The 24,311-nt window shown below is 28.9% G+C and overlaps 3 protein-coding genes across 3 annotated transcripts; all 3 read left to right on the top strand.

The window, feature by feature from the left end:
- The first annotated feature begins 4,913 nt into the window (after positions 1-4,913).
- LOC115718721 (uncharacterized) lies at positions 4,914-6,055 on the top strand. Its single transcript, XM_030647542.2, has one exon. It carries the CDS (start codon positions 5,419-5,421, stop codon positions 5,965-5,967), a length of 549 nt encoding a protein of 182 aa, XP_030503402.1. The 5' UTR covers positions 4,914-5,418; the 3' UTR covers positions 5,968-6,055.
- Positions 6,056-10,995: 4,940 nt separating this feature from the next.
- Positions 10,996-14,825, top strand: LOC115719443 (rho GTPase-activating protein 5). Its single transcript, XM_030648495.2, has 6 exons — positions 10,996-11,335; positions 11,442-11,856; positions 12,951-13,071; positions 13,175-13,294; positions 13,824-14,054; positions 14,147-14,825. The coding sequence occupies exons 2-6, from the start codon at positions 11,450-11,452 to the stop codon at positions 14,648-14,650; spliced, it is 1,383 nt and encodes a 460-aa protein (XP_030504355.2). The 5' UTR covers positions 10,996-11,335; positions 11,442-11,449; the 3' UTR covers positions 14,651-14,825.
- A 6,175-nt stretch (positions 14,826-21,000) lies between these two features.
- LOC115719444 (protein FAF-like, chloroplastic) lies at positions 21,001-22,430 on the top strand. The gene has a single exon (XM_030648496.2). The coding sequence runs from the start codon at positions 21,313-21,315 to the stop codon at positions 22,291-22,293; it is 981 nt and encodes a 326-aa protein (XP_030504356.2). The 5' UTR covers positions 21,001-21,312; the 3' UTR covers positions 22,294-22,430.
- The last annotated feature ends 1,881 nt before the right edge of the window (positions 22,431-24,311 follow it).

The raw sequence follows: 24,311 nt of genomic DNA, 5'->3' as shown, positions 1-24,311 counted from the left end.
AACATGGCATCCCTTTGTTGAAGAGCATGATATATATATTCAAAATGTTTGCGCCATCAAATTCATCCGGATGGAGCAGCTGCCTGCCCATCTACTCGGGTAAGTTTTTTGTTTTATTGTTATTATTTGTATATTTTTAATACATCTTTGAATTATAATTAGTAATTTTTTGAATTCAAAAATCACATGAATTGATTAACGATGAGTTGGTATATCGTGTGGAGGCTTATGACCACGATTGGCAAAAATTACCCATGTTTCAGCTCATAAAAATTGAGATATTGTTATATTAATATATATCCTCTGCATACTGAGTTTATACTTTAGAGAGAATCTCTGTTTGTTTTTATTTTTTGTTTTTTGTTTTACTAAGTTTATTCACTTCACTTTTACAGAGTAAGGACAAGCTCGAATCTCCTACACGGAGATTGTATGTCGAAAATCTTCCTCAGGAGCACGGAGATTGTATGTCGAAAATCTTCCTCAGGAGGTAGAAAATGAAGGCGTGGAGAGATTGTTTAGTCAGTATGGACTTCGGGTATTCATATTAAATAGTATTATGTATTTACACTTATTTTGTTTTGATTAAAAGAAGTATGAGCATTAGTATACACATATAAGAGAATTTATATATTACTCATAACCCAACAAACATAATCATTAGCAATGTGGGAGTTTAGCCCTCCCAAAAGGCTGCATTCAAAGGGTTTGGGAATAATTTTCTTCTTTTTTTATCCACATTAATTGAAAAGAATTAAATCAGGTAAGAAGTTCTTCTTCTTCTTTCTTTTCTTTTTTTTTTTTCTATTGATTTATTAGAAATTAGATTTAATTTTAAATCTTTATTCCAATCATTTTAATTATATGATAAGTATCACATATTTGTTGAGTTGAACCTAATTAAGGGATTATAGTAGGAGAATTTGAGAATAATATTGAATTGATTTGAGTCTGATTTATATATATTGAATTGAATTGATTTATATATATTTTTGTTGTAATTTTTTCGATACATTTAACACTTTGTAGCCTAGAAAAAGAAGCAAAAGTAGCCCACTAAGAAAAAAAATAATTGATTTACAAAAAATATAGAGCTTAATACATTTACTTAATTTATCAAATTTTTTAGATGTATATATTTTTATTATAATTTTCTTTGATACATCAAACACCTTATGATTTTTGTTTTGAATTGATTTGAGTCTAATCAATATATTGAATTGATCATTAACAACATCAATACATTCAGGTGAGCAAAAGACTTTGTTAGCCATTACAAAGTTTGGAAACTCGAGAGTCACCATCAAGTCCAAGTACCTACTAAAGATCTGAATCTTTAGGATTAGTCCATATGGACTTAAAATCGACTTCACACCATCTAACTTCTATTTCTTTGGAAAAGTTATCAATATAGGTAGTATTCGGTAACCATTAAAAAATCAGTTTTCTGTTTAATTAATCAGAAACTAAGAACAAATTATAAAATTTTGTTAAGGTGAATAAAGAAAAACAAAAAACAAAATAGTTACCGAACAAGCCTATAGTTTTTTCGCGTAAAAGAATCGAGATCTTCATGACTATAAAACAGATGGATGATAATGACCTTACTTGTTATCTACGACAACAAAGCCTTTTAGTCGTCAAGGGTGTCGGTTTGAACAGGGTTAGGGGAAGGGGATGGGCAAAAGGGATGTATCATTCTGCTGGAATGTTTTATTCTGTTTGAAATTTTTGACATATGTTATAATTTATTTTGATAATTTTCAAATAGTAAATTAATAATATTAATTTTTCAGCTCACTAACAACATTGATACATTTATTTAATTTATGTAATTTTTTAATTGTATATATTTTTATTATAATTTTCTTCAATAGATAGAACAACTTATTCTTTCGATTTTAAATTGATTTGAGTCCAATTAATCTATTGAAATGATTACAAACAACTAGGGGTGTTCAATAAAATTTACAAACCGCCCAACCCGAATAAACCGCTCAAACCAAACCGAATAAATCGACAAAAAATACAACCTGAAATAATACAATGAAAATCTAAACCTCTCAATGAATATATTGGGTGGTTAACAAATTATTTTAAACCGCCCAATTAACTCGAATAATCTGAGTTAAACTAATTTATATATTTTTTAATAAAAGTGTACATATATTATATTACATAAATTACATTTATTAGTTAAACTATTTTGTATTTAAAGTTTGGACATTTTAGTTTATAACTTAAAACTTAGATTTTATAGTTAATAATTTTTAGATTTGGATATTGAAATTAAAGTTTAAAAATCTATACCATATTATCATTTTTTTTATTATTATTTTATTCAATTATTTTATGTTTACTCAATTATATTTATCTTATATTAAAGTTCTTAAAATTAATTTAAACTATAGTATTTTTTAGCTTGAAACATAAATAATATATTTTTATTTTTTTAACTTTAATTACTTGAATTCTAGAAACTAACAATAATAATTATAAAAAAAAAATGAAGAACGGTTTGGACGGGTTAACCCGACCAAACCGACAAAATCATTGGGCGGGTTGAACTTTTTCTAAATTTTCATTGGGCGGGTTACGATTAAATTTTTGCAACCCGATATTTATATGGGGTTAATAAAAATATGTTGTAACCCGACCAAACCGACCAACGTACACCTCTACAAACAACATCATTACATTTACCTAATTTGTCTAATTTTTTAGATGTAAATATTTTTATTATAATTAGAGAGTGTAATATAAACATACCATATTATTCAGGTGAGCAAAAGGCTTCATTAACCCTTACAAAGGTTGAAAACTCGAGAGTCTCCATCGAGTCCAAGCACCTATAGAAGATCTGAATCTTCAAAATTAGTCCATATCGACTAAAAATTGACTTCACGACTTCTAGCTTCCACCTCCATGGGAAGCTTATCAATATAGATTTTTTCGCGTAAGAGAATCGAGAACCTCGTGTCTCTGTAAAAAGTATGGATGATAATGAGCTTACTTGTTATCTCTTGCAACAAAACCTTCTAGTTGTCAAGGGTGCCAGTGTGAAGAGTGTGAAGAGGGTTAGGGGAGGGGAAACTAATGCCTTGTCCAACCTCTCTTCAATCAAGTTGTCCAGACTACAACCCTTTTCCCACGTAAAAGGATACCCATGCAGCTCAAACGTCAACAAGACCATAGTTATTTAACACTTCCTTGAAACTATCAATTAGCACTGTCTCCCACCTCGCTTCTCCTCGTGACTCCCTAAGTTATTCATGTCACCTACCAAACACCAAGTCAGCTCAAATTGGGTCTTTAAAGCATGCAACAAACACTACGTCTCCCTTCTCAACTCATGTTGAGGCTCACCGTAAATGACATTAAGGCGCCATGGATGCACTCACTCACCAAAACATCAATATTATTCTTGCAGAATCCTTGAACAACAATCTCATTCTCATTCCTCCACAACATAGCCAACTCGCCACTATGCCCATGGGCATCCATGCAAGAACACCCTTCAAACCCCATAAGAACCTTCACTCTCTCGACAACTTCTTTTCCACTTAAAGTTTCACACAAAAAAATATTGGGCTTCTTTGTAGACATTAAGTCCATACGTGTTGAGAATCATGGGGTTCCATCTCAAAACCAATTGGCAATGAGTGGAGTAGCCCATGTTCTTATATATGGCTCAATTCTCTACCATTTATTCCATGTGGGACAATGTCCACAATATGAATTAATTATTTTGCCCGTTGGTTCCAAAGCCCACGACAATTTTAAAATAAAAGATTCATAATGTCTAGTGGGTTTCGACACCAATACCTGCCATTAAATCATTTTTTGAAGCCTCTACATTGCCATGGTCCATCTCATCCACTAACAACCCCTCCTCATGCACCAAGCCCACGTGAGTAATACCAACCCAACCCATCCCCACTTCCTCAATCCAACCTGCCTCTTCACTAGATTGACCCAACCCAATCAACTCTTCCCTTTGACGTTTAGACTTTAGATTCCAAAATGGAAACACAATCCGAAATTAATTGCTTACCTAAATCATTGACTTTCACTCCATTCCCACCATTATTCTCTTCCTCAAACACACTACTATTATATCTCCCTGAATCATGGCCACTATCAACCATAACTGCCTTCCCATGATTGTTGCCTTGTTATCCCTCAATCAAAGGAACTGAATTGGAAATCATAGTAGTTTCATTTTCATTTCGCCGCCTTCGAACTTTCGTTGACCCCCCAAACTGGGACCCCTAAACCAAGGAGTCCCAATATTGTGGAATTTCTTAGGCTGATCGGCCTTCAACTCCAAGTCATATGGCTTAACGATTAAGTGTGTCAAAGTATCAAACAATCTACGGCAAAAGCATTCTGAATGTCCCATAATGCTACATATGAAATAGAAAGGAAAATTTGAATTTATATGCATATATTTGGTGTATATTAAATTTTTGAACACAACCTTACTAAAATTAAAAAAATAGGCATATTTTATATTCATATACATTATACTCTTCTCTCTTATCTTCTCTTCTAACTTCACCATCCATACTCCCTATTCCCGTCTATATTGATGGTGGTCCGATAAGAGTCTGATGGTGGCCCAATGCTACCTTTTTTTTTTTTATATATTTTTGTACATAAAAAAAAGTAACTTCAGACCATCATCGGATCACAATCGAACCATATTCTATATTCAGACCATCAAATTTTCCTTTAAAATCCACTACACTATTAGTATTTACAACAGGTCTCCCACTGTCCACTCCACCCAAATTACCACACTACCCCCACACTATAAATTCAATACAATTAACCCCAGAGAGCATTATAGTAAATTCACTCCAAAATGGCCAACTCAAAAACCCACCTCCGACTCTTCCCAACACCACACTATTTACAATATGTCTCCCACCGTCCAATCCACCATGACACAACACCCAAACTACCAAACTATCCTCACACCACAACTTCAATGCTCTTATTCTCAAGGGCATTATAGTAATTTCACCCACAAATCCCAACTCAAAAACCCACCTCCGACTCTTCTTTTCCCAACACCATTACTCAACACTCAAATTACCACACTACCCCCCACACTACCCCCCACACTACAACTTCAATATACACTTACCCAAAAGGGCATTATAGCAATTTCACCCCAAAATCCCCAAATCAAAAACCCACCTCCGACTCTTCCCAACAACCACAGTACACCACCGTCCACTCCACCCAAATTACCACACTACCCCCATTCTACAACTTCAATACACTCAAAAACACCAAAGGGCATTACAGTAATTTCACCCCCAAAATCCCCAACTCAAAAACCCCACCTCCGATTCTTCTTCTCTTCACCACTTTACTTCCTTACCTCTGCAACTCAACTCCCAAATTTCCATGGGCAAAAAGGTAAAATGGAGCTGGACCTCAGCGGCTCTCGGCGCGGCGTCGGCAGTGGCGGCTACAGCCATATTAGCAGCCAAGCCAAAAGACCCACACTTCGACCTCATCTCAATCAACTTCACCTCATTTAAACTCAATCTTCCAGTTCTCGACGCCGAGTTAATCCTGACCGTTCATATCACAAACCCTAACATCACACCCATCCATTACTCCTCAACAACCATGTCCATCTTCTACCAAGGCTCTCTCCTCGGCTCGGCTGATATCGAGGCCGGCTCACAATCTGCTAAGTCATGTAAGATGCTTCGGCTTCCGGCTCGGCTCGACGGGCTTCAGCTAGCTCAACACGCTTCTAAGTTCTTGTCTGACGTGGCAAAACGTGAGATGTTGTTGGATGCCAGCGTGGATATTGGTGGAACGGCTAAGGTTTTGTGGTGGGACCATAGATTTAAGGTACACGTGGATAGTCGGGTTACCGTTGATCCGGTTTTTCTTGATGTTATTGATCAGGAAAATAGGTCTGAGCTTGATGTTTTTGCTTAATTAATTAATGGAAAATAAATGTTTGTATTAATGGAAATGATTTGAGTGAGTTAATGGAAATTTATAATTAATTACAACAATTTTATAATGCTTTTTCTTACGTTTATGTTTATTTATTTATTTATTTATTATTTTTTTAAGAGATTATTTATTATATTTTAGTATTATGGGATGAAACAAAAGAATCCAATTAGTGGTGAACAAAAGTGAGTCCAAATTAATTATTTATTTTTATTTGTAAAAATAGTTTGTAAAATAATTTTTAAATAAATAAATAAATAGTTTATGCTGCCATTTTTTAATTATTTTTTTACCGCAAGTATTTTTAAAAAAATAATAATAAAAAAGAACTCATCATCTATATATATTGTATGATGAAAATGCAAAGAAGTTCCAATAAAATTAGACTTCATCTTTATATTTTTCACAATAATACTGGGAGACTTTTAATTCTACTTCTTCATAAGTATAATAATCTCTTGAAATAAATGAAAAAGGTAATAAGACACGTTTTTAATACCTTCTAATTCTACTTCTTATACAAGGTTGAATGTTCTCCTCCCCTCACTTCTATTTATACTCCTTTTTGGTACTTAGGTGTCAACTTCTCAAGGTATTCTTGAATATTTGTCTATTATTATTTATGAGGTGTCATTGAGTTATAAGTCTAAGGTGTGTGGATCATCCTGTCCGATATATTGAGTCATCCCGTGTGAGATATATAAGTCATCTTGTTTGGGATATGCGAGTCATCCCATGATGTGTGAGCCATCCCGTCCGAGATAAGAGAGTTATCCCGTCCGAGATAAGTGAGTTATCCCGTCCGAAATAAGTAAGTTTGAACTGACCGAGGTAGGCCATATCTCGGAACGATCGTGCAAGGGCGGCCCTGAGTTGAAATGGGCTATAGGCAAAAAAAATTGTTTAAGTCCTTATTATAAAGATAAATAATATTTTTAAAAATTATTAAAAAAATATATATATATATTTTAAAAGATAATTTTTTGATTTGGGCCTCTAAAATGAGTGTGCCCTAGGCGTGAGCCTAGCCCGCCTATGACTAGGGCCGCCCTTGCGACCGTGATAGGTCATATCTCAGACCAGTCCGAGATAAAACATTTTTGAAACTGATTCATGATAAGAGGAGTCCAAGACTGAACTGAGATAGACACCTTCCGATTCGAGATAATATTTTTCTCAGCACGATCTGAGATGGGAATTATGTAAGATCGATTCAACTTAGATATTACTTCGATTCGTCCAATGGAATTACCCTCTTAAGTATATTCTCGTATCTCAGATCCTAATTTAAATTAGTATGGAACAGTGATATTGAGTTTACACCTCAAATTTATAAAAAAAGTTAATATAATAAAATTTTTGCCAAAAAATTAAATGTAAAAAAATTTTGCCAACAAATAATTAAAAAAAAATAATCTAAAAGAAAAGAAACCATTGTGTAGGTTGTTGGGCTTATCAGTAAAGCATAATCCACCAATACCCAGAAAGATCTAGTATATGGGCCTTAATCTCTAAGTTTGGGCCCACAGTTGTATACTATATTGTAAAGAATATAACCTTTTTTTTTTTTAATGAAATAAAAGTATTAAAATACCATTTAATTATGGTGGAATTAGTTGGGTTGAATTACATGTTTATGTTGTTTTGATTATGTTTAAGGACTAATTAGAGGTCAATGGTTTATTGGATGAGAATGGCCGTACAAATATTAATATTTTAAGGGAAAGATTTTGTCACCAAAATTATATAAAAAAGAAATATATAATGACTAATATTTATTTGGAAAATTTGTGGTAAGGGAATGCATTTTGGCTCCATCCAAAAATTTAAGATTATACTTGGTAAAGAAATTCATATAATTACTAATATATTTGGAAAATTTTAGTGGTGTTTCTGTGGTTTAGCACATGAGAAAATTATAGTCTAAATTTTAATATAATTATGTTTATCACACTTATTTAGAATTTATTATAATCTTTTATATAATTTTAAATAATTCACTATACTAAAAATATACAATCCTAATTTTTTATATGACAATGAATAATATAGTTATTTAAAATCTCGTACAATTTTTTTTAAAGAAAATTTAAATAATTCGTGTCATCAAAAATATAAAACAAAAAACAGGTTGTTTTAAAGTTAATTGTATACAATGTGAAATAAGTTATATTGAAATTTATTTTTGATATTATAAATTATTTAAAATTTTATAAAAATAATTAAAAAAAATCTTAAATAATTATAATATATACTAACATATATAGAAAAAATTATAATTTATCCACTGTCATAGTATATATAAAGCAACTCCCTATATCTAAAGCAATAATAATAATATTTTGTTTTTGAAAAAGAATAATAATTATTATTATTATTTTTATTAAATTATGTCTTTATATATACTAAAATAATAATAAATTATTAAGCTTTGACAATGAACAATGATTTTATTATTTTATACTAAAGCATGTACATTGAATATTTGCAATTTGACTTAATAGTCCAATGGATACCATAAGAAAATAAATAATAAAATTTTAAACATTAGTATTTTTATTTTATATATAGGGTGAATCATACTTTTTGTTCTTTTTAATTTAAGAATAGAAGTTGGGTATACAATTAAAAATGTTTTTAATTTACAAGAATATAATGTGAAATACAAGAAATAAACTATTCTTATTCCAATATAATTTTATCTTAATATATATGGAGAATTAATTTAAAAATGGTAATTATAGAATATTCACTTTTTAAAAAATGCATAACATAATTTTCTTGAAATTATGAGAAATAAAATATTCTAATTATTACAACATAATTTGATCTTAATATGATATATAAGGCAATAAAATGAAATCCTTGAGAACTTTATATATAATTAATTAAAAAATGGTAATTATAGAATATTCACTTTTTGATATATATTGTATTTTTGGGTGACATATTGAAGAAATTTCACACACATATATATAAAAAATATATAATGATACAATTAAAGTGTCATTGTCAATATGATTTGTTCATTGATTCTTTACATATATAATTGTGTGTAATGAAAAAAGTAAGGATTAGAATGACACATCACCTTTATAAATTTATTAGTGAAGACTTTCAAATATTTAAAATAAATTAATAAATAAAATACTTAAATTGGATCAAATATAGACAATTATTTTAAAGTATATTTGGCAATTTCTCATAATTTATAATCATAAAAATTTTGCATTTGGAATGTTTTGATTTAAAAATTCACTAAAGGAAACTATATTAAAAATACAAATAAAGAAAACTAAATAAAACTATATTAAAAATTCACTAAAGAAAACAATATTAAAAATACAAATAAGTTAACAAATTTGTCTTTTTTTCTTTTTTTAACCAAAGTTGTCTCTTTAGAGAAAAATCAGGAAATTGTCTAAATTGGCTTTAAACTAGGGTATATTATTAACCCTCCACAATTTTATAAATGAAATTTATTTTATAAAAAATATATTTTCTAACCTATACTTACATATTTTTTTTTTTCATATCTAAAATAAAAATACACATTTTTTAAATAAATATATTTTATTATTTAGACCAGAAAAGGGTTTTTTAATACATTATGAAAACAAGATTATTATTTTTTTTAAAAAAAAAAATAAAACTAACACAATAGAACAAAAAAAGAAAAAAGTGTTAAAATGAATCATTTTGAAAAAATTAATCATAAGATTATTAGTGCATTCCTCATCACTACAAGACAAAATTGCAAAATGACAATTTAGTACAATTTTTTTTTTTAAAATGGAATTTAGTACAATTATTTTAAGAGAAAAATAAACACAAAAAATGGTGAGACCCACGTTGTTGTTAAGTTAGATTATTAGTGCATTCCTCATCACTTTAATGTATTTTTATGAAATTGAAATCACAAAATTTACTAAAACACAACTAAAAAACTTTGCCCAAAAATTAATAAATAAATTTAAAAAGCCAAATATCCAAACCAACATTAAATGCTCCTCTTCATAAAAATAAAATAAAAGAAATAAATAAAACCCAAATCTCAAGTTTTTTTCAACTCATCCATATTACAAACCAACATTAAATGCTCCTCTTCATAAAAATAAAAGAAATAAATACCTCTACTTGAAGTTGCTCACATTTTGATAATAGTTAACCATTTTTAATAGACAAACACTAAAAGATATCAATAGTGTTTAACATCTTCTAACGTGTGCTAATGGTATTAGTTTAATCAAATATTAAATTTCATATAATTTAATATAATATTTTTTATAAAATATTGTTAACTAATCGCTAGAAGCTACCTCTAACGTGTGCTAACGGTATTAGTTTAATTAAATATTAAATTTTATATAATTTAATATAATAATTTTTATAGAATATTGTTAACTAATCGCTAGAAGCTACCTCTAAGTAGTGACTAATATCAATTTTTTTTTACTATAATTATTAAATCAAAATATATATAGTATTACACATATAATATTTTGTAGTAATAATGGACAGTACTCATTAGGGGAAAGTATAATCCAATCCAATTAAACTTCAAAATTCAATATAATGAATTAGTTCAGTTTTCTTATTTAGATTTTATTTGATAAATTAATTTTTAATATTAACTTAAACATACATAGGTAATAACATAAAATTTACCAATCATTTAAGTTAAATGTTTCATAAAATCATTAACTTAACAATTTTAATACAATTAAAATCTTAGTGTACCTAATAAAATACTATAAAATAAAGATTAAAATACCTCAAAATATTTAACGCAACAACTAATAATAATATGTATTTTTTTTAAAAAAAAATAGTATAAGAATAGAATATTAATTATATATAAAGAAATATAATTTTATTTTTTTGTAGTAAAATATAATTTTATTTTAATATATAATACATAATTAAATTTAATTAAATTTCGATATGGATCATCAACTTAATCCAATTCAATTAAATTAAAATCGAATAAATTAAATTGATTGGATGTAATTGGATTAATCTAAGAATATTAAATTCATAATATAAGTATATTGACCACTCACTTTTTTTTCTTAAATTTCCTAAAGAACTTCAATTGATTGAATCCCACCAAATCAATTTTTATTTGTTAATTTTTTCACTTTATTTGTATATATATGTTTGTTGATATAGTTTGCTTCTTCAACCCTCCAAAACAATAAAAAAATGGTTTTTTTTTTCTTTAATTATTTTCCTTAAAGAAAAGAGAGTTAATGATTCTCACGACCATTAAAAAAAAACCAAGCTTTGAAGAAAAAGACTCATTCTTTGATTTGATCCAATCCAAACCTTCTTTCTCCTTCAAAGGGTTTGTTAATCTTCCACTGTTTAACAATAAAAATCATTTCTTTTTTCAATTTCTTTCAATAAAATACTAATCTTTTTTCATTTTTTAATTTGTTAAAAAAATAAAGGTAAAGCCATGACTGAGGTTCTTCATTCTTCTCCTTCACATTTCCCTTCTTCTTCCATTGAGGAGAGAGAAAGAGAAAGAGAGAGAAATTCTTCTGGGGTGACTGACTGTGACCCAAATGGTGAGGAAGTGAATGACACCGCCGGTAACGGTGACGGTGAAGGTGGAGGTGAAGGTGGTGGTCAACATTTGACTCTGTTGGCATTGTTAGTGGCTCTTATAAGAAAATCTTTGTTTGGTTTTAAGTTTGGAGATAAAAAAGGAGAGCAGCAACAACAGCAAATTTGCTCAATGGAAATTGGTTTGCCTACTAACGTGCGCCATGTTGCGCATGTTACCTTTGATAGGTTTAATGGTTTCTTGGGTTTGCCTGTTGAATTTCAGCCTTTGGTTCCTAGTAGAGCCCCTAGTGCAAGGTACATTATCATCATCATCATCACCATCATGAACAAAAAATTTTCTTTTTTTTTTCTGTTGTTGTTGTTGTTGTTGTTGTTTGTTCTTGATGATAATTGTTGATATTTTGATTCAAGAAATGCCAATGTGAGTTTTGGGGTTTCTTGAAAATTTAGAAATTTTTTGTTGATTTTGGTAAATTTTGTTTTTTGATTGGTTTATTCATGTTTTTATGGATTTCAATTATGTCTATTATGTTAGTACTTCCTTTCCTAATTGCACACCATTATTCACTTTCTTTGTTTTTTTATGGCTTTTTAGTTGTTGATAATAATTGTTGAGATTTTGATTCAAAAATTGCTATAAAAAAATTGATTCAAAAAATGCAAATGGGGGGTTTTTGATGTTCTTGAAAATCAGAAAATTTTTTGTTGATTTTGATAAATTTTGTTTGTTTTTTTTTGATTGGTGGGTTTTGTTGCTTGTTTTGATTGGTTTATTCATGTTTTTTTTATGGATTTCAATTATGTCAGATGTGTTAATGCTTCATTTCCTAATTGCACACCATTTTTCATTTTCTCTGTTTTTATGGCTTTTTTTATTGTTGATAATAATTCTTGAGATTTTGATTCAAAAAACACAAATGTGGGTTTTTGAGGTTCTTGAAATTCAGAAATTTTTTGGTTGGTTTTAATAAATTTTGATTTTTGATTGGTGGGTTTTCGTTCTTGTTTTGATTCTTAATGTTCAATTTGGTTTATTCATGTTTTTATGGAATTCAATTATGTTAATCTTCATTTCCTAATTAGGTGACTTTGATGACATTTTTCCAGCTTTTCAAAATATTAGTGGATTTAGTGATTTTAATTACAATTATTCAATGGCTTTTGTTTGTTGTTGATAATAATTGTTGAGATTTTGATTCAAAATGCAAATGTGAGTTGTTTCTGTTGATTCAGAAATTTTTGGTTGATTTTGATTTGATTCTTAATGTTCAATTGACTTAATTACAATTATTATGTCAATGCTTTATTTTCTAAATGGTGATTTTGTTGTGTTTAATTACACAAATTTTTACTGGTTTTTTTTCTAATTTGATGTTCCTTAAATGTAGCATAACTGTGTTTGGAGTTTCAACGGAATCTATGCAGCTATCATATGATTCTAGAGGGAATAGTGTACCGACGATTCTCTTGCTCATACAACGTCGATTATATGCTCAAGGAGGCCTAACGGTATGATACACTGACTTCTCTGTTTAAAACTAAGTAGAAGGCATTCGATAATGTTGATTTTGATTTCGGTTGGGACTTGTTCTTTGTTTTTCTGATGTTTTAGACAGAAGGGATCTTTAGAATTAGTGGTGGAAATATCGAAGAGGAGATCGTTCGGGATCAATTAAACAGAGGAGTTGTACCTGAAGACATTGATGTACACAGTTTGGCAGGGCTTATTAAGGTAAAAAGAAAATGTTTAAAAACCGAAACTGGTTTGTCTCGGGTATTAATTGGAAGGAGGACTTAGATCACCTTTGCCATTTTTGAAATTCACTCCCTTTTTCGGTTTTTCAAACCAGCTTCTTTAACATTGTGTTTGTTCTGATTGCCCATCTAGCTTGGTAAATAGTATTGATCACTTTGTTAGAATTAGTTCCCTTTTCGGTTTTCCAAACCAGCTTCTTCAACATTGTGTTTGTTCTGATTGCCCATCTAGCTTTGGTAAATAGTGTTGATCACTTTGTTAGAATTAGTTCCTTTTTCGGTTTTCCAAACCAGCTTCTTCAATTCAACATTGTGTTTGTTCTTGTTTATTATTATTACTATTTAAAACCGAAAGAGAAGTTTTTTCGCTTTAATTTTCTTCTTCTTGATTTGTATTTCGGTAGTACATTACATATTTAAATTGCAGCATATGGTGCACTTGACAATCGAAATTTATTTTATTCTGTCATAGTTTTGAGATAATTTGTGTTTTTTGAACAACTCAGGCTTGGTTTAGAGAACTCCCAACTGGGATTCTAGATTCTTTATCACCCGAGAAAGTAATTCAATGCGAGACAGAAGATGATTGTGCAGAAGTTGTTAAGCTTCTTCCCCCGATCGAGGCTGCTCTACTAGATTGGGCCATCAACTTGATGGCCGATGTTGTCCAATTCGAAGATGTAAACAGGATGAATGCAAGGAATATCGCCACCATTTTTGCACCGAACATGACTCATGTTAGTTTACAAAAGGTTTCTTTTTTTAAATTCACACGACATGACATGACATGACTCGAGGATTGATTTCGTGTTTCATTTTGTTCTTGCAGATGCTTGATCCTTTGACTGCACTTATGTATGCAGTCAAAGTCATGAATTTCCTCAAAATGCTCATCACTCTAAAGCTAAGAGAAAGAAAAGAATCGATAGTTGATCCCTCTCCCGTTCGTGATTTAGAACCTTTCGATGAGAATGGACACGAGAGCTCATCACAAATTTGCATCCAAGATACTTCTCAAGAAGAGGAAGAAGAGACAGAGCTCGAGTTGAAAACCTATCTCGAACCTAATCAAACTAGTCACTCGAAGAACAAAGAGGTTTCGAGTTTAACAACAAGCTCAGATGACACCTTGGTCAACGAAACAAATGATGGCAAAGCTCAAGAAAGCCCGAGAAAGAGCAAGAACACCGGTGGTCAATCGAGCAATTCGAGTCTCAAAAAGGGATTGTCAAGAAAAGTAATTGTGGAAGCAAGTGTTAATGAGAAAAGGAAAGAGATTAGAAAACTGAGTCGGATGAATTCGAGGATGGAGCTCATCGAAGCATGGCTTTAAACCCGAAAAAAAGAAGATTTAACATGAATAATAATAATTCAAGGTTGAACCTTTAACTGTTTTTCATGACATTGTTGGCATTTTAAGTTTGATATAAGTTTGTGAATTTGTTTTTCTTTTTTTGATTTGATCTCATGGATGGCATTATTCTCTTAATATTTTTCTTGTGTTTTGACTTAATGTGTCTTTTTATCTTTCATATCATAAATAAACTTTGCTCAAAAATGTTTTAAAACTTGTGTTTTGGTAAGAAGATAACAAGGAAAAGAGGTATTTCTTTAGTGAATTTTAACAATAGTATATTTTTAATACAAATGGGAAAAAAAAAATGATTTAAAACTTGTGTTTTGGTAAGATAACAAGGAAATGAGTATTTTTTTTAGTTAATTTTAATAATAGTAAATATATATATTTTGAGAATAGTATATTTTAACAAAAGTATATTTTTAATTATGTAATTTCTAGTACATATGGACAAAAAAATGTTTTAAAACTTGTGTTGGTAAGATGACAAGGATAAGAGGTATTTTTTTTTAGTGAATTTCCATAATAGTATATTTTTAATAATGTAATTTATGAACAAAAAGATATTTTTTTTTGTAGCAATGAACAAAAAGATATTTTAAAACTTGTATTTTGGTAAGATAATAAGGAAATGAGGTATTTTTTTTAGTGAATTTTAACTAAAGTATATTCTTAATAATCTAATTTCCATTATAGATGGACAAATATTTATTATAGGAATTGGGCTAATAAATAAAGTAAAGATTTGTTGTTGTTGTTTATATATTTAATAAAATAAATAAATTATAGCTTTTTGATGATTTGGAAGTGTGTGATTTGATGGTTTAATATATACAAACAATTGAATGTTGTAAAGCTATGAAGAAAGAATGGTCATTGTCACTTAAAAAATATCTTTGTCATCACTACATATGCTTAATGTGATCAAAAAGGAATATTTAAAGAACAAAAAATCTTAAATATTTTGTTCTTTTAAAACAAATAATAAATGGGGTTTTAATTGAAAAAGTGAAATAATGTCTAAGAAAAATAGAAGATTTTTTATACATATTATGTCGGTTAAATAAAGGAAAGATATTACTATTTTTTAAAAAAAACTACAAAAGGAATAGTGAATATTTATAAGGAAAACACACACAAAAAGAAAAAAGAAAAATATTTCCTTTAAGATTTGGTACTCATTAGGGGAATTTGGAAGAATAATAATTAATTTTCTCAAAAAGAGAATCAAACATAAAATGAGAAGTTAATTATTCTTAATTTTGTGATGGAAATCAATTTAATTATTAATTGGGTCAATTCAATTTGATGAGTAAAGTGGATCCTATAATTTAACAATTTTAATTACATCCTTTCAAAAATAAAAAATAAAAAAAATTCCCACAAAAATAAATAATATTGTGTGAAAATTATTTAATAATTTTTTTTCATTTCTATTTCTTTTCTCTTTCAATTTGAAGGGAACATAAGAATATGCCTTTTGAATCTTTCTTCTTTCTCCATTTTCTCTCCTACCAAACAACAATTTTTTCCCTTATATAAACATAATAATTTAATAAGCAATAATACCAAGTTTGGCAACTTAAACATCTTATATAAGATTAGATATTTTAAAGTAAATTTAATGGATGATAGCAATGCTTATAAAGTAGGCTATATAAATATATATATATATATATATATATATCATTTATGTCTATATAGGATGAGTTGTACATGATCCCTTGTTGAAAATGATAACATGAATTTCTCTATCAAATCTATGATGATTTTTAAGTCATATTTGTCTAAATTGTTATCACAATTATTATTTTTTTTTCTACTTTGAGGAAAAAAAAATTGAAACTTCTATGGTTGAAAATGTTTATTGATAATTTGTATAGTGTCCATGATGTCTAACCCAATCAAATTAAAAGGTGTGTTATTTATTAAATTATAACACTAATAAAAGTTACAAATAATTCTCTCTCAAAAAAAAAAGTTACAAATAATTTTTTTATTACCTTAATTAGTTGATTTGCCCCATGTGTTAGTGAGTTGACCAAACTTTAATTTTCATTTTTTGAGATATATTTTTTACAATAATTAAATGAAATCAAATTATTATTAGAATATGTTTTTACATAACTAGAGCTTAAATCCATTTCAATAATTATTGGGTCTAAATTCTTGAAGAAAAAAATGAGATATAAGAAAAATTAAAAATTAAATGCTTATCTAATGACATATATTTTGTTCATTCCAAATCTTTTACTTTGGCTAGAAAATTATATCATTTTACATAGTTTTAATTTAAATCGTCATTCATTATTCTAAAAATATTTTTTCTATCTTATAATTCTGACTTCAGAAGTAATCTTACTCCTGAATCAGTCTCATTGCATACTATAAGTAATTCTTTAAAATCTCAAATCCCAAAACTTAAAAAAAATCATAAGTGTCATAGCATATAATGTAAATAAATAAACCAAAGAAAACATTGCAAAGAAGAATAAAAGAATGGAATGGGTTTCAAAATAGAGAGAATGACATTGATCAATACCTAACCAAATATGTTGACAATTAGTGAACTTAGGGATTAAGGCACACCCTTTATTTTAATATGATGTAAAATTCCTCAAGTGTCCTAATAATAAGAATAAAAGTAAGCATTTTCTTGCTTACACTTTATAAATGCACAAAATTTTGAAAGCTTTGGCCAATTGTTATGAACAAAAAAGCCAAAACTCAATTTTCTAATTTGATTCTAATCCAAAACAAAGCCATGATCTCAAAGGGAGCGGATAAGAAGGAAAAGAAGTATTAAGGGTTGATGTGAAAGATGAAGAGTTGAAGATTAAAATTGTAGGTTCATATTTTCTTGCAAATCACATCCACCTATATAAATATATATTTATATATATTATGCCTTCTCTCCCATGAACACCACCCATATAGTGGACATGTGGCACCATGTGATTGGTAATGGGGCAATGGAGTGCTTTCATATTTATTGTATATTTTGTATTGAGGCATAGAGCCAGAATTGGCTTTTAGAGGCTGAAAAGAATAATTTTGTTCAAAAGGGCAAAATTGTAATTTTAGAAGAAAATTGAAAAATAAAATATTTCTCAACAATTTTAAATACTTGCTATAATAATATATAAAAGATTTTGTAATGTGTAAGATTTGAAAACATTGAATATTGTTTGGGTAAAAATATATGAATATGGTAAATGTTTTTTAATGTTATGCTATTTATAGATTTTTATCTTATATTTGTTTCATGTCATCATGTGGATCCATAGTAATATATATGATTAATCCAACAGTTAAAAGTTTTAAAAAAGGATATAAATCCTACCATGACAATTTTTTTTTGGTTTGGAAAGTCACTTTATAATTGAAGTGGATTGTAATTTGAAGTAATTACTAGAATTCTTTGGTTAATTAGATAATTACATAGAAATTATATAGTTAGAAATAATTGATGGGTCGCAATTATTCTCTAATTTTCATAAGTCCTCATGAAAACTGAGAGATTACACTGCATAATTATGAAATACTAATATTTTTAGACAAACTTTTTTGGTAAGAGTAACTGTTATAGGTTAGAGAAAAAAACGTCAAAAAGGCAAAAGTGAAGAGATTCATTTTATCTAAAAAAACTTATTCTCTGTTCTAAGGGCATGCTAAACCAATCCATGAGATGCAATATTAATGTTGTGACTTACATACAAAAGAGGTGCTCTCAAAAAATTAGACAATAAAACGCTCTCAAAAAATTAGACAATAAAACTTTAATATCAGATAAAAAATCTCTAAAATGTGTTTCTATCCCCACCATATCTACAAAAGAAAAGATATAGATTAGTATCAAATCAAGTAAATATAGTAAAAAATTAAGAAAGATAATTATAATAAAACTTATCTTTTTAAAATACTTGTATCTTAGAATGACCAAGTGAGTAAAAAAATTTACATAAATATATGAAATTAATTAACACACTTCCTAATAGTAATATCAAATTAAAATGAGAAATTTTATTTAAATGTTAAAAATTAGTTTAAATATTATTTTATGAAGAAAACTTATCTTTGATATTTATGGAGCAAATCGACTGTCACTTCTATCTCACGTCATTCTTAAGATAAATCCAAAATAAACTACTATGTACCAAACAAGTTACACTCAGTACATAAACATACTACCATACAAGTCATAAAACTACACACAAACAAATCACTAAATTCAAGTTACAAAAAAATCTTCAACATGCATCATAATAAAACTAAAATTAAATAATCAATTAAAAACTTCTTTAATACACCAATAAGAAGAAATTCAAAGAAAATTCCTAAGAATTTATGAATATGGTAAATTAATTCAATGTGATTTTTTCTTCTTGAAATTATGAATATGGTAAATTATCATGTTCATAAAAAAGTACTATACATCCCACACGAAACATGGAAGATAATCTAGCCTTGTTTGGAGTTCATTTTAGTGAGCAAAAGAAAAGAAAATCAAGTGTTTTAATTCATAGAAAATAAGATCATGTGGTTTAAGTTATTTTGATTTTAGAGTGCTAGGAACTCTCACAAATAATATACATAAAATGAAAATAAAATAAAGTTACAAGAAATATGTTAATATAAAGTGTCTTTGGAATAATTGCATATAAGTTTTATGAACATGGGATGTATAATATTTTTTAGCTTGTATCACTTTATTATTTTTCTTCAATAAAGTTGTTCATACAAGGCCCAAAACGAAGTTGAACGAATGGTCTTAAAAAAAGAGAGAGCAAACATAAAAAAATATGAAAAAAAAATTGTAACACAAATACAATCTAACTAACCTCCCTATAACAACATTTTCCTAAAATTGTATAATTAATAAGATATATTATAGGCTTAATAATTAATAGGCTATTTAAGATTTTATCACTCTGAACTTTGACATATAACTATTGTGGTCCTAGAACTTTACAGGTCGTTAAAAGTTCTTTCTAACTATTAAGATTGTTGGATTTAAAAACTTTTGTCCAATTTCATTAATTATACTAACACGTGTCTGACGTCGAGGAAAGTTCATGGAACATAATTTAATACATGTGAAAATTCGAAAGGTACGATTTGGTACTTGGACAATAGGCAATCACCACGTTAAACGCATGTTACTAAAATTGAATGGAATTAGACGAAATTCCTTAAATTTAACAATATCGATAGTTCAAAAGAAATTTTTAACTGTCTAAAAAATTTAAGGATATGGTTTAATACATCTCAAGGTGTATGAGATAAAAATCCTAATTGATCTAACTAATGTCATAGTTAACAATCAATATGTTTAATTAAAAGATACATGTAAATTTTGCATTATTGATTTGGGTTTTCAAGGAGAAATATAACTAGCCTCTTGATTACCATAGTGAAAGTGAAACATATACTTCTATTTTGGAAGGAAAAATGAGCCCACTTATAAGACAAAAGTACATTATGTCGAGTAGCACCACACTAGGTTTCTTTTTTTGTTTTTGCCTTATGTCAAGTAGCACACTAGGCTTTATTTATTTATTTATTATTACTATTTTAATAATATTTAAAATTATTATTATTATTATTTATGCAATTCACATAATTAAATTTGTCCATCCACTTTGGTAGGGGTCCAAAAAATTCCTACCTTAAGATATGATGTAGTTTTCATTTTTTGGGTTTACTTTTAAGCTCTTTTAAGTTGTCTCCTACTATTATAGAGTAATTTATAGTATTACCAAAATAATTTTAAAATAATATTACATTAACAATGTTTTATATTACTCCAAGATGGAACACTACCGGTTTAGGATGTAATAATATTTGCCCTCAAAATATCCTACTAACAAAATTATAAAAAGTGACATAATAATCTTTTTAACAAGTATTGTTACTGGGCATCAGTGTTGCTTAATAATATGACAAACAAATAAGGTACTAAGCACCACCCTTTTAGCATCTCTTTTTTAACTAATCATATAATCTAACCTGCAAATCTGTCAAGTTATAATATTTTGGTGCACATATCATCATATACATAACAAAAAAAAAAAAAAACCTCATAGATAAAATCTAAAAAAATAAACTCTTCTAGAAATCTTTATATAAAAGTAACAAAAATTACACAATAATCTAACAAATTTTCAAACTTATCGTTATAATATTTTGTTGCACATATCATCACTCATACATATAAATCGTTATAATATTTAACCAAAAAAAACTAAGAAAAAAATTTGTTAGATGAAATAGCAACCACCAAATCTAGACCTATAGCTCAAAACCACCCACATATATAAATCCCATCATTATTAGAGTTCACCCACATATATAATATTTATATATTTATATATATACACCCAAAATAACAGCAACTCATCCCCATTTATTAGCAACAACCATATTGATTTTTTCAAACCCATGCTCTTCTCGTGCCTCTTTCTCTACAACTCCATGAACTAGTCAATCTCTTTTGTAATCATCATTATTATAACTTTCTTGTACATATAATAAATATATATATATATATATATACATACAGTGATATATACTTTAGCTTAGCTCTAGCTATACACAAAACAGAATTTTTTAAGAAAAACTTACAGAGAGGTCCTTTCATGGCTGCCTGTGGAAGTTTACAACACATCTTTGAAAACCCATTACCCGAAAATCCAACACTTCTTGAATCACTTTCTCCATGGAACCAAATCAAACCTGTAAATAAACCAAATATTGATCAATCTTCTTTCACTGAAATCTTTGGTGAGCTTCATTTCAAAGAAAGCACCTCTCTTTTTTCATCATCATCATCATCTTCTTCTATGATAGATTTCGATTCGAAATCTAAGAAAACATCAGCATTTGAAAACTCTTTCTCGAGTTCATCATCAAAGTACACAAACACACACAAAAAGAGTGAGAGTTTCTCTTTGAAAAGCTTTGAAAGTTTGCAACTTTGTACTGAGGGACTCGGTTTTGAGAGCTCTGGTGAGGTTGATGATTTGATGTTGAAGAACAATACTAATTCTATAAAGGAAGATGATGATGATGAAGATGGTGATCATAACAAGGATGTTCGAGAAAACTCGGTGGAGAAAGAATCAAGTGTTGTTGGAAAGAGTAGTAGTACTAATTTCTCTAACTTTTGCAGTGAAATTGTTCGAAGATCAAGGAGGGGAACGGCGATGAACACCACCACCGCGGGAGGAGGAGGAGTAGTAGGAGGAGGAGGAGGAAGATTCCCACCACCGATATCTAGTTTGAGCAAGAGTAATGGAAAGCCTTGGGTGTGTTTCAAGTCTTATAGACAAGATGGGAGGTTTGTATTGAAAGAGGTTAGAGTTCAAAGCCAGGAATTTCTCCATGCTTGTAGGGAAGATGGCCGGTTGAAGCTCCACTTTGTTCAACCAAATGTCGACGATGAAGATGGCGAAAATGATGAGGAGGATGATGAAGATGATCATGATGATGATGATGATGATGAACATGAGCAGAATGGTGAGGATGATGCTGCTGCTGCTGTTAATGAAGATTGTGATAATGTAAGGTCTGAATTAGGCCATACCATAAATGAATTAAGGAAAAAAGAAGATAATTGAGTACAAAAGAATGATTATAAGTGAAGTATAGATTTTCATGTAAGGTTTGTTTTCTTCTTCTCTGTGATTAATTCCTAAAAAAAATCCTGAAAATACAAGGAAATAAATGTGAAAATCCCTTCTTCTTTTCTGTTTAATTAGTTATTTTCTTATTATGAAACCTAGAGATTATTATGGTTTAATTTTTTTAAAATTTTATTTTTAAAGACTAATACTTTATAAAAGGCTAAAATGAAAAAAGGGAAATCCGTGTAATATAATAAAGTTGTGTTCTTGAATTAGTACACAACACACTAATAATAATAATATATATAAATGTGGAAGAGAAATGAAATCTTCAATAATTTTTTTGGTTTAGAAAAATGAAAGGTTTAATCTAAGATAAAGATAATGTTTTTAAGATGGTGACACAAGTTCATACAATATAATCTAATTTAATAAATAAATAGAAAAAATATTAATAGTAATAAGACAATATTGAAAAAGTGTGACACGTGAACCAACAATTGCCTCTGCTATTAATAAATAATGATTCCACCACATGTAATGTTCTGGAATCACAACTTTTTATGGCACTAAAAATCACTACTCAGAAAAAGACAGTTCAAAATCTGATTTAGGAAACTATAAGTGGCATATATTAGAGCAATGTAAAGAAAACTACTATTAGAGGGTTCTGAGATAAATAATAATTCATAAAGGGAAAGTTCATGTCAATCAAAGTTATGAAGTTATAACAGAATCTTATGTATAAGTTTTTCCTATTTTTTTTTTTTGAAAAAGAGAAAGAGGCCAAAGTCTAAGCTTGACCCCTCCCCCGACATATATAGAAAGCCTCACTTGTGGCGGAGGAATACCATGATTACAAGTGTTCTATCACAAACATATAAAACATTTAAAACAAATTATGTACTGTTATACCACATTACACAACAGTCTCCAGTCGCTACTCAAATCTAAGAACGAAAACTGCTCAAAACTTTTAGTTTTATAAACCCAAACAGTTGTCCAAAATCTGACTTTTTCCCACAAGTCTTCAACTGAGGCTTCAATCCCTTCAAAAATTCTGTTATTTCTTTCGAGCCAAATAACCCAAATAACCCACATAATAACCCACATAATTCTGTTATTAATAAGTTTTTCCTATTAATAAGAAAGAAAAGGTAAAAAAGTTTCTAGCTTGAAACCATTTCTTTATAAAGAGATGAAATGAAAGTAACTATCATTGTCTTTGGTGCTAATGACAATAACAGCCACTAAGAAAGTATAAGGATTTATTAGATTGATGCCCTTGTTAAAGTAAGAAAGAATGATGCAATTATGTATGGAGTGGCTTTTTGGAGTTTGAAAAAGAGAAATGCTAAAGGGCGCTTGTAGTGGCTACTAGTGTAATTCATTATTAGGTCCCGTTTATTTTACTTTGATAATGATAATTGAAAATTGAACTATTTAGAGGACGCAATCTTATAAGGGTGCTAGACACTATACCCATGGTGTCTAGCACTCTTACGAGGTGTCATATTGCTATTGGTGCAATTCAATATCGAGTCCTACTTATTTTACTTTGATAATAATTATGGAAAACTACTAAACATTAGAGGACGCCACCTCATAACGGTGTTAGACACCACAGTACCTCATAGAAATGCTCAAAAAGAGAAATACTAAAAGATACTCATGGTGCCTAGCACCCTTATGAGATGTCATATATCTGGTGTAATTTAATATTGGGTCCCACTTATTTCACTTTGATAATGATTATGGAATATTGCTAACCATTTAGAGGACGTCACCTCATAAAGGTACTAGACACTATAGTGCCTCATAGAAATGAGAAATGCTAAAGGGCACTCATGGTGCCTAGCACCCTTACGAGGTGTCATGTCGCTACTGGTTCAATTTAATATCGAGTCTCACTTATTTTATTTCGATAATGGTTATGGAAAACTGCTAACTATTTAGAGGATGCCATCTTAGTGGTGCCTTGTAACAATGATCTTTGAAAACGAGTGCTTGAA

Source organism: Cannabis sativa, chromosome 2 (genome assembly GCF_029168945.1).
Source record: "Cannabis sativa cultivar Pink pepper isolate KNU-18-1 chromosome 2, ASM2916894v1, whole genome shotgun sequence".
Taxonomy (NCBI): domain Eukaryota; kingdom Viridiplantae; phylum Streptophyta; class Magnoliopsida; order Rosales; family Cannabaceae; genus Cannabis; species Cannabis sativa.
This window is presented reverse-complemented; position numbering and strand designations above follow the sequence as displayed.

Bases quoted from the DNA above. Each gene is read 5' to 3' on its own strand.
- LOC115719443 (XM_030648495.2), top strand. From the start codon at position 11,450: ATGACTGAGGTTCTTCATTCTTCTCCTTCACATTTCCCTTCTTCTTCC. The intron at 13,072-13,174 runs GTATGATACACT...CTGATGTTTTAG, and splicing joins ATGCTCAAGGAGGCCTAACG to ACAGAAGGGATCTTTAGAAT. The intron at 14,055-14,146 runs GTTAGTTTACAA...TTGTTCTTGCAG, and splicing joins TTGCACCGAACATGACTCAT to ATGCTTGATCCTTTGACTGC.
- LOC115719444 (XM_030648496.2), top strand. From the start codon at position 21,313: ATGGCTGCCTGTGGAAGTTTACAACACATCTTTGAAAACCCATTACCC.
- LOC115718721 (XM_030647542.2), top strand. From the start codon at position 5,419: ATGGGCAAAAAGGTAAAATGGAGCTGGACCTCAGCGGCTCTCGGCGCG.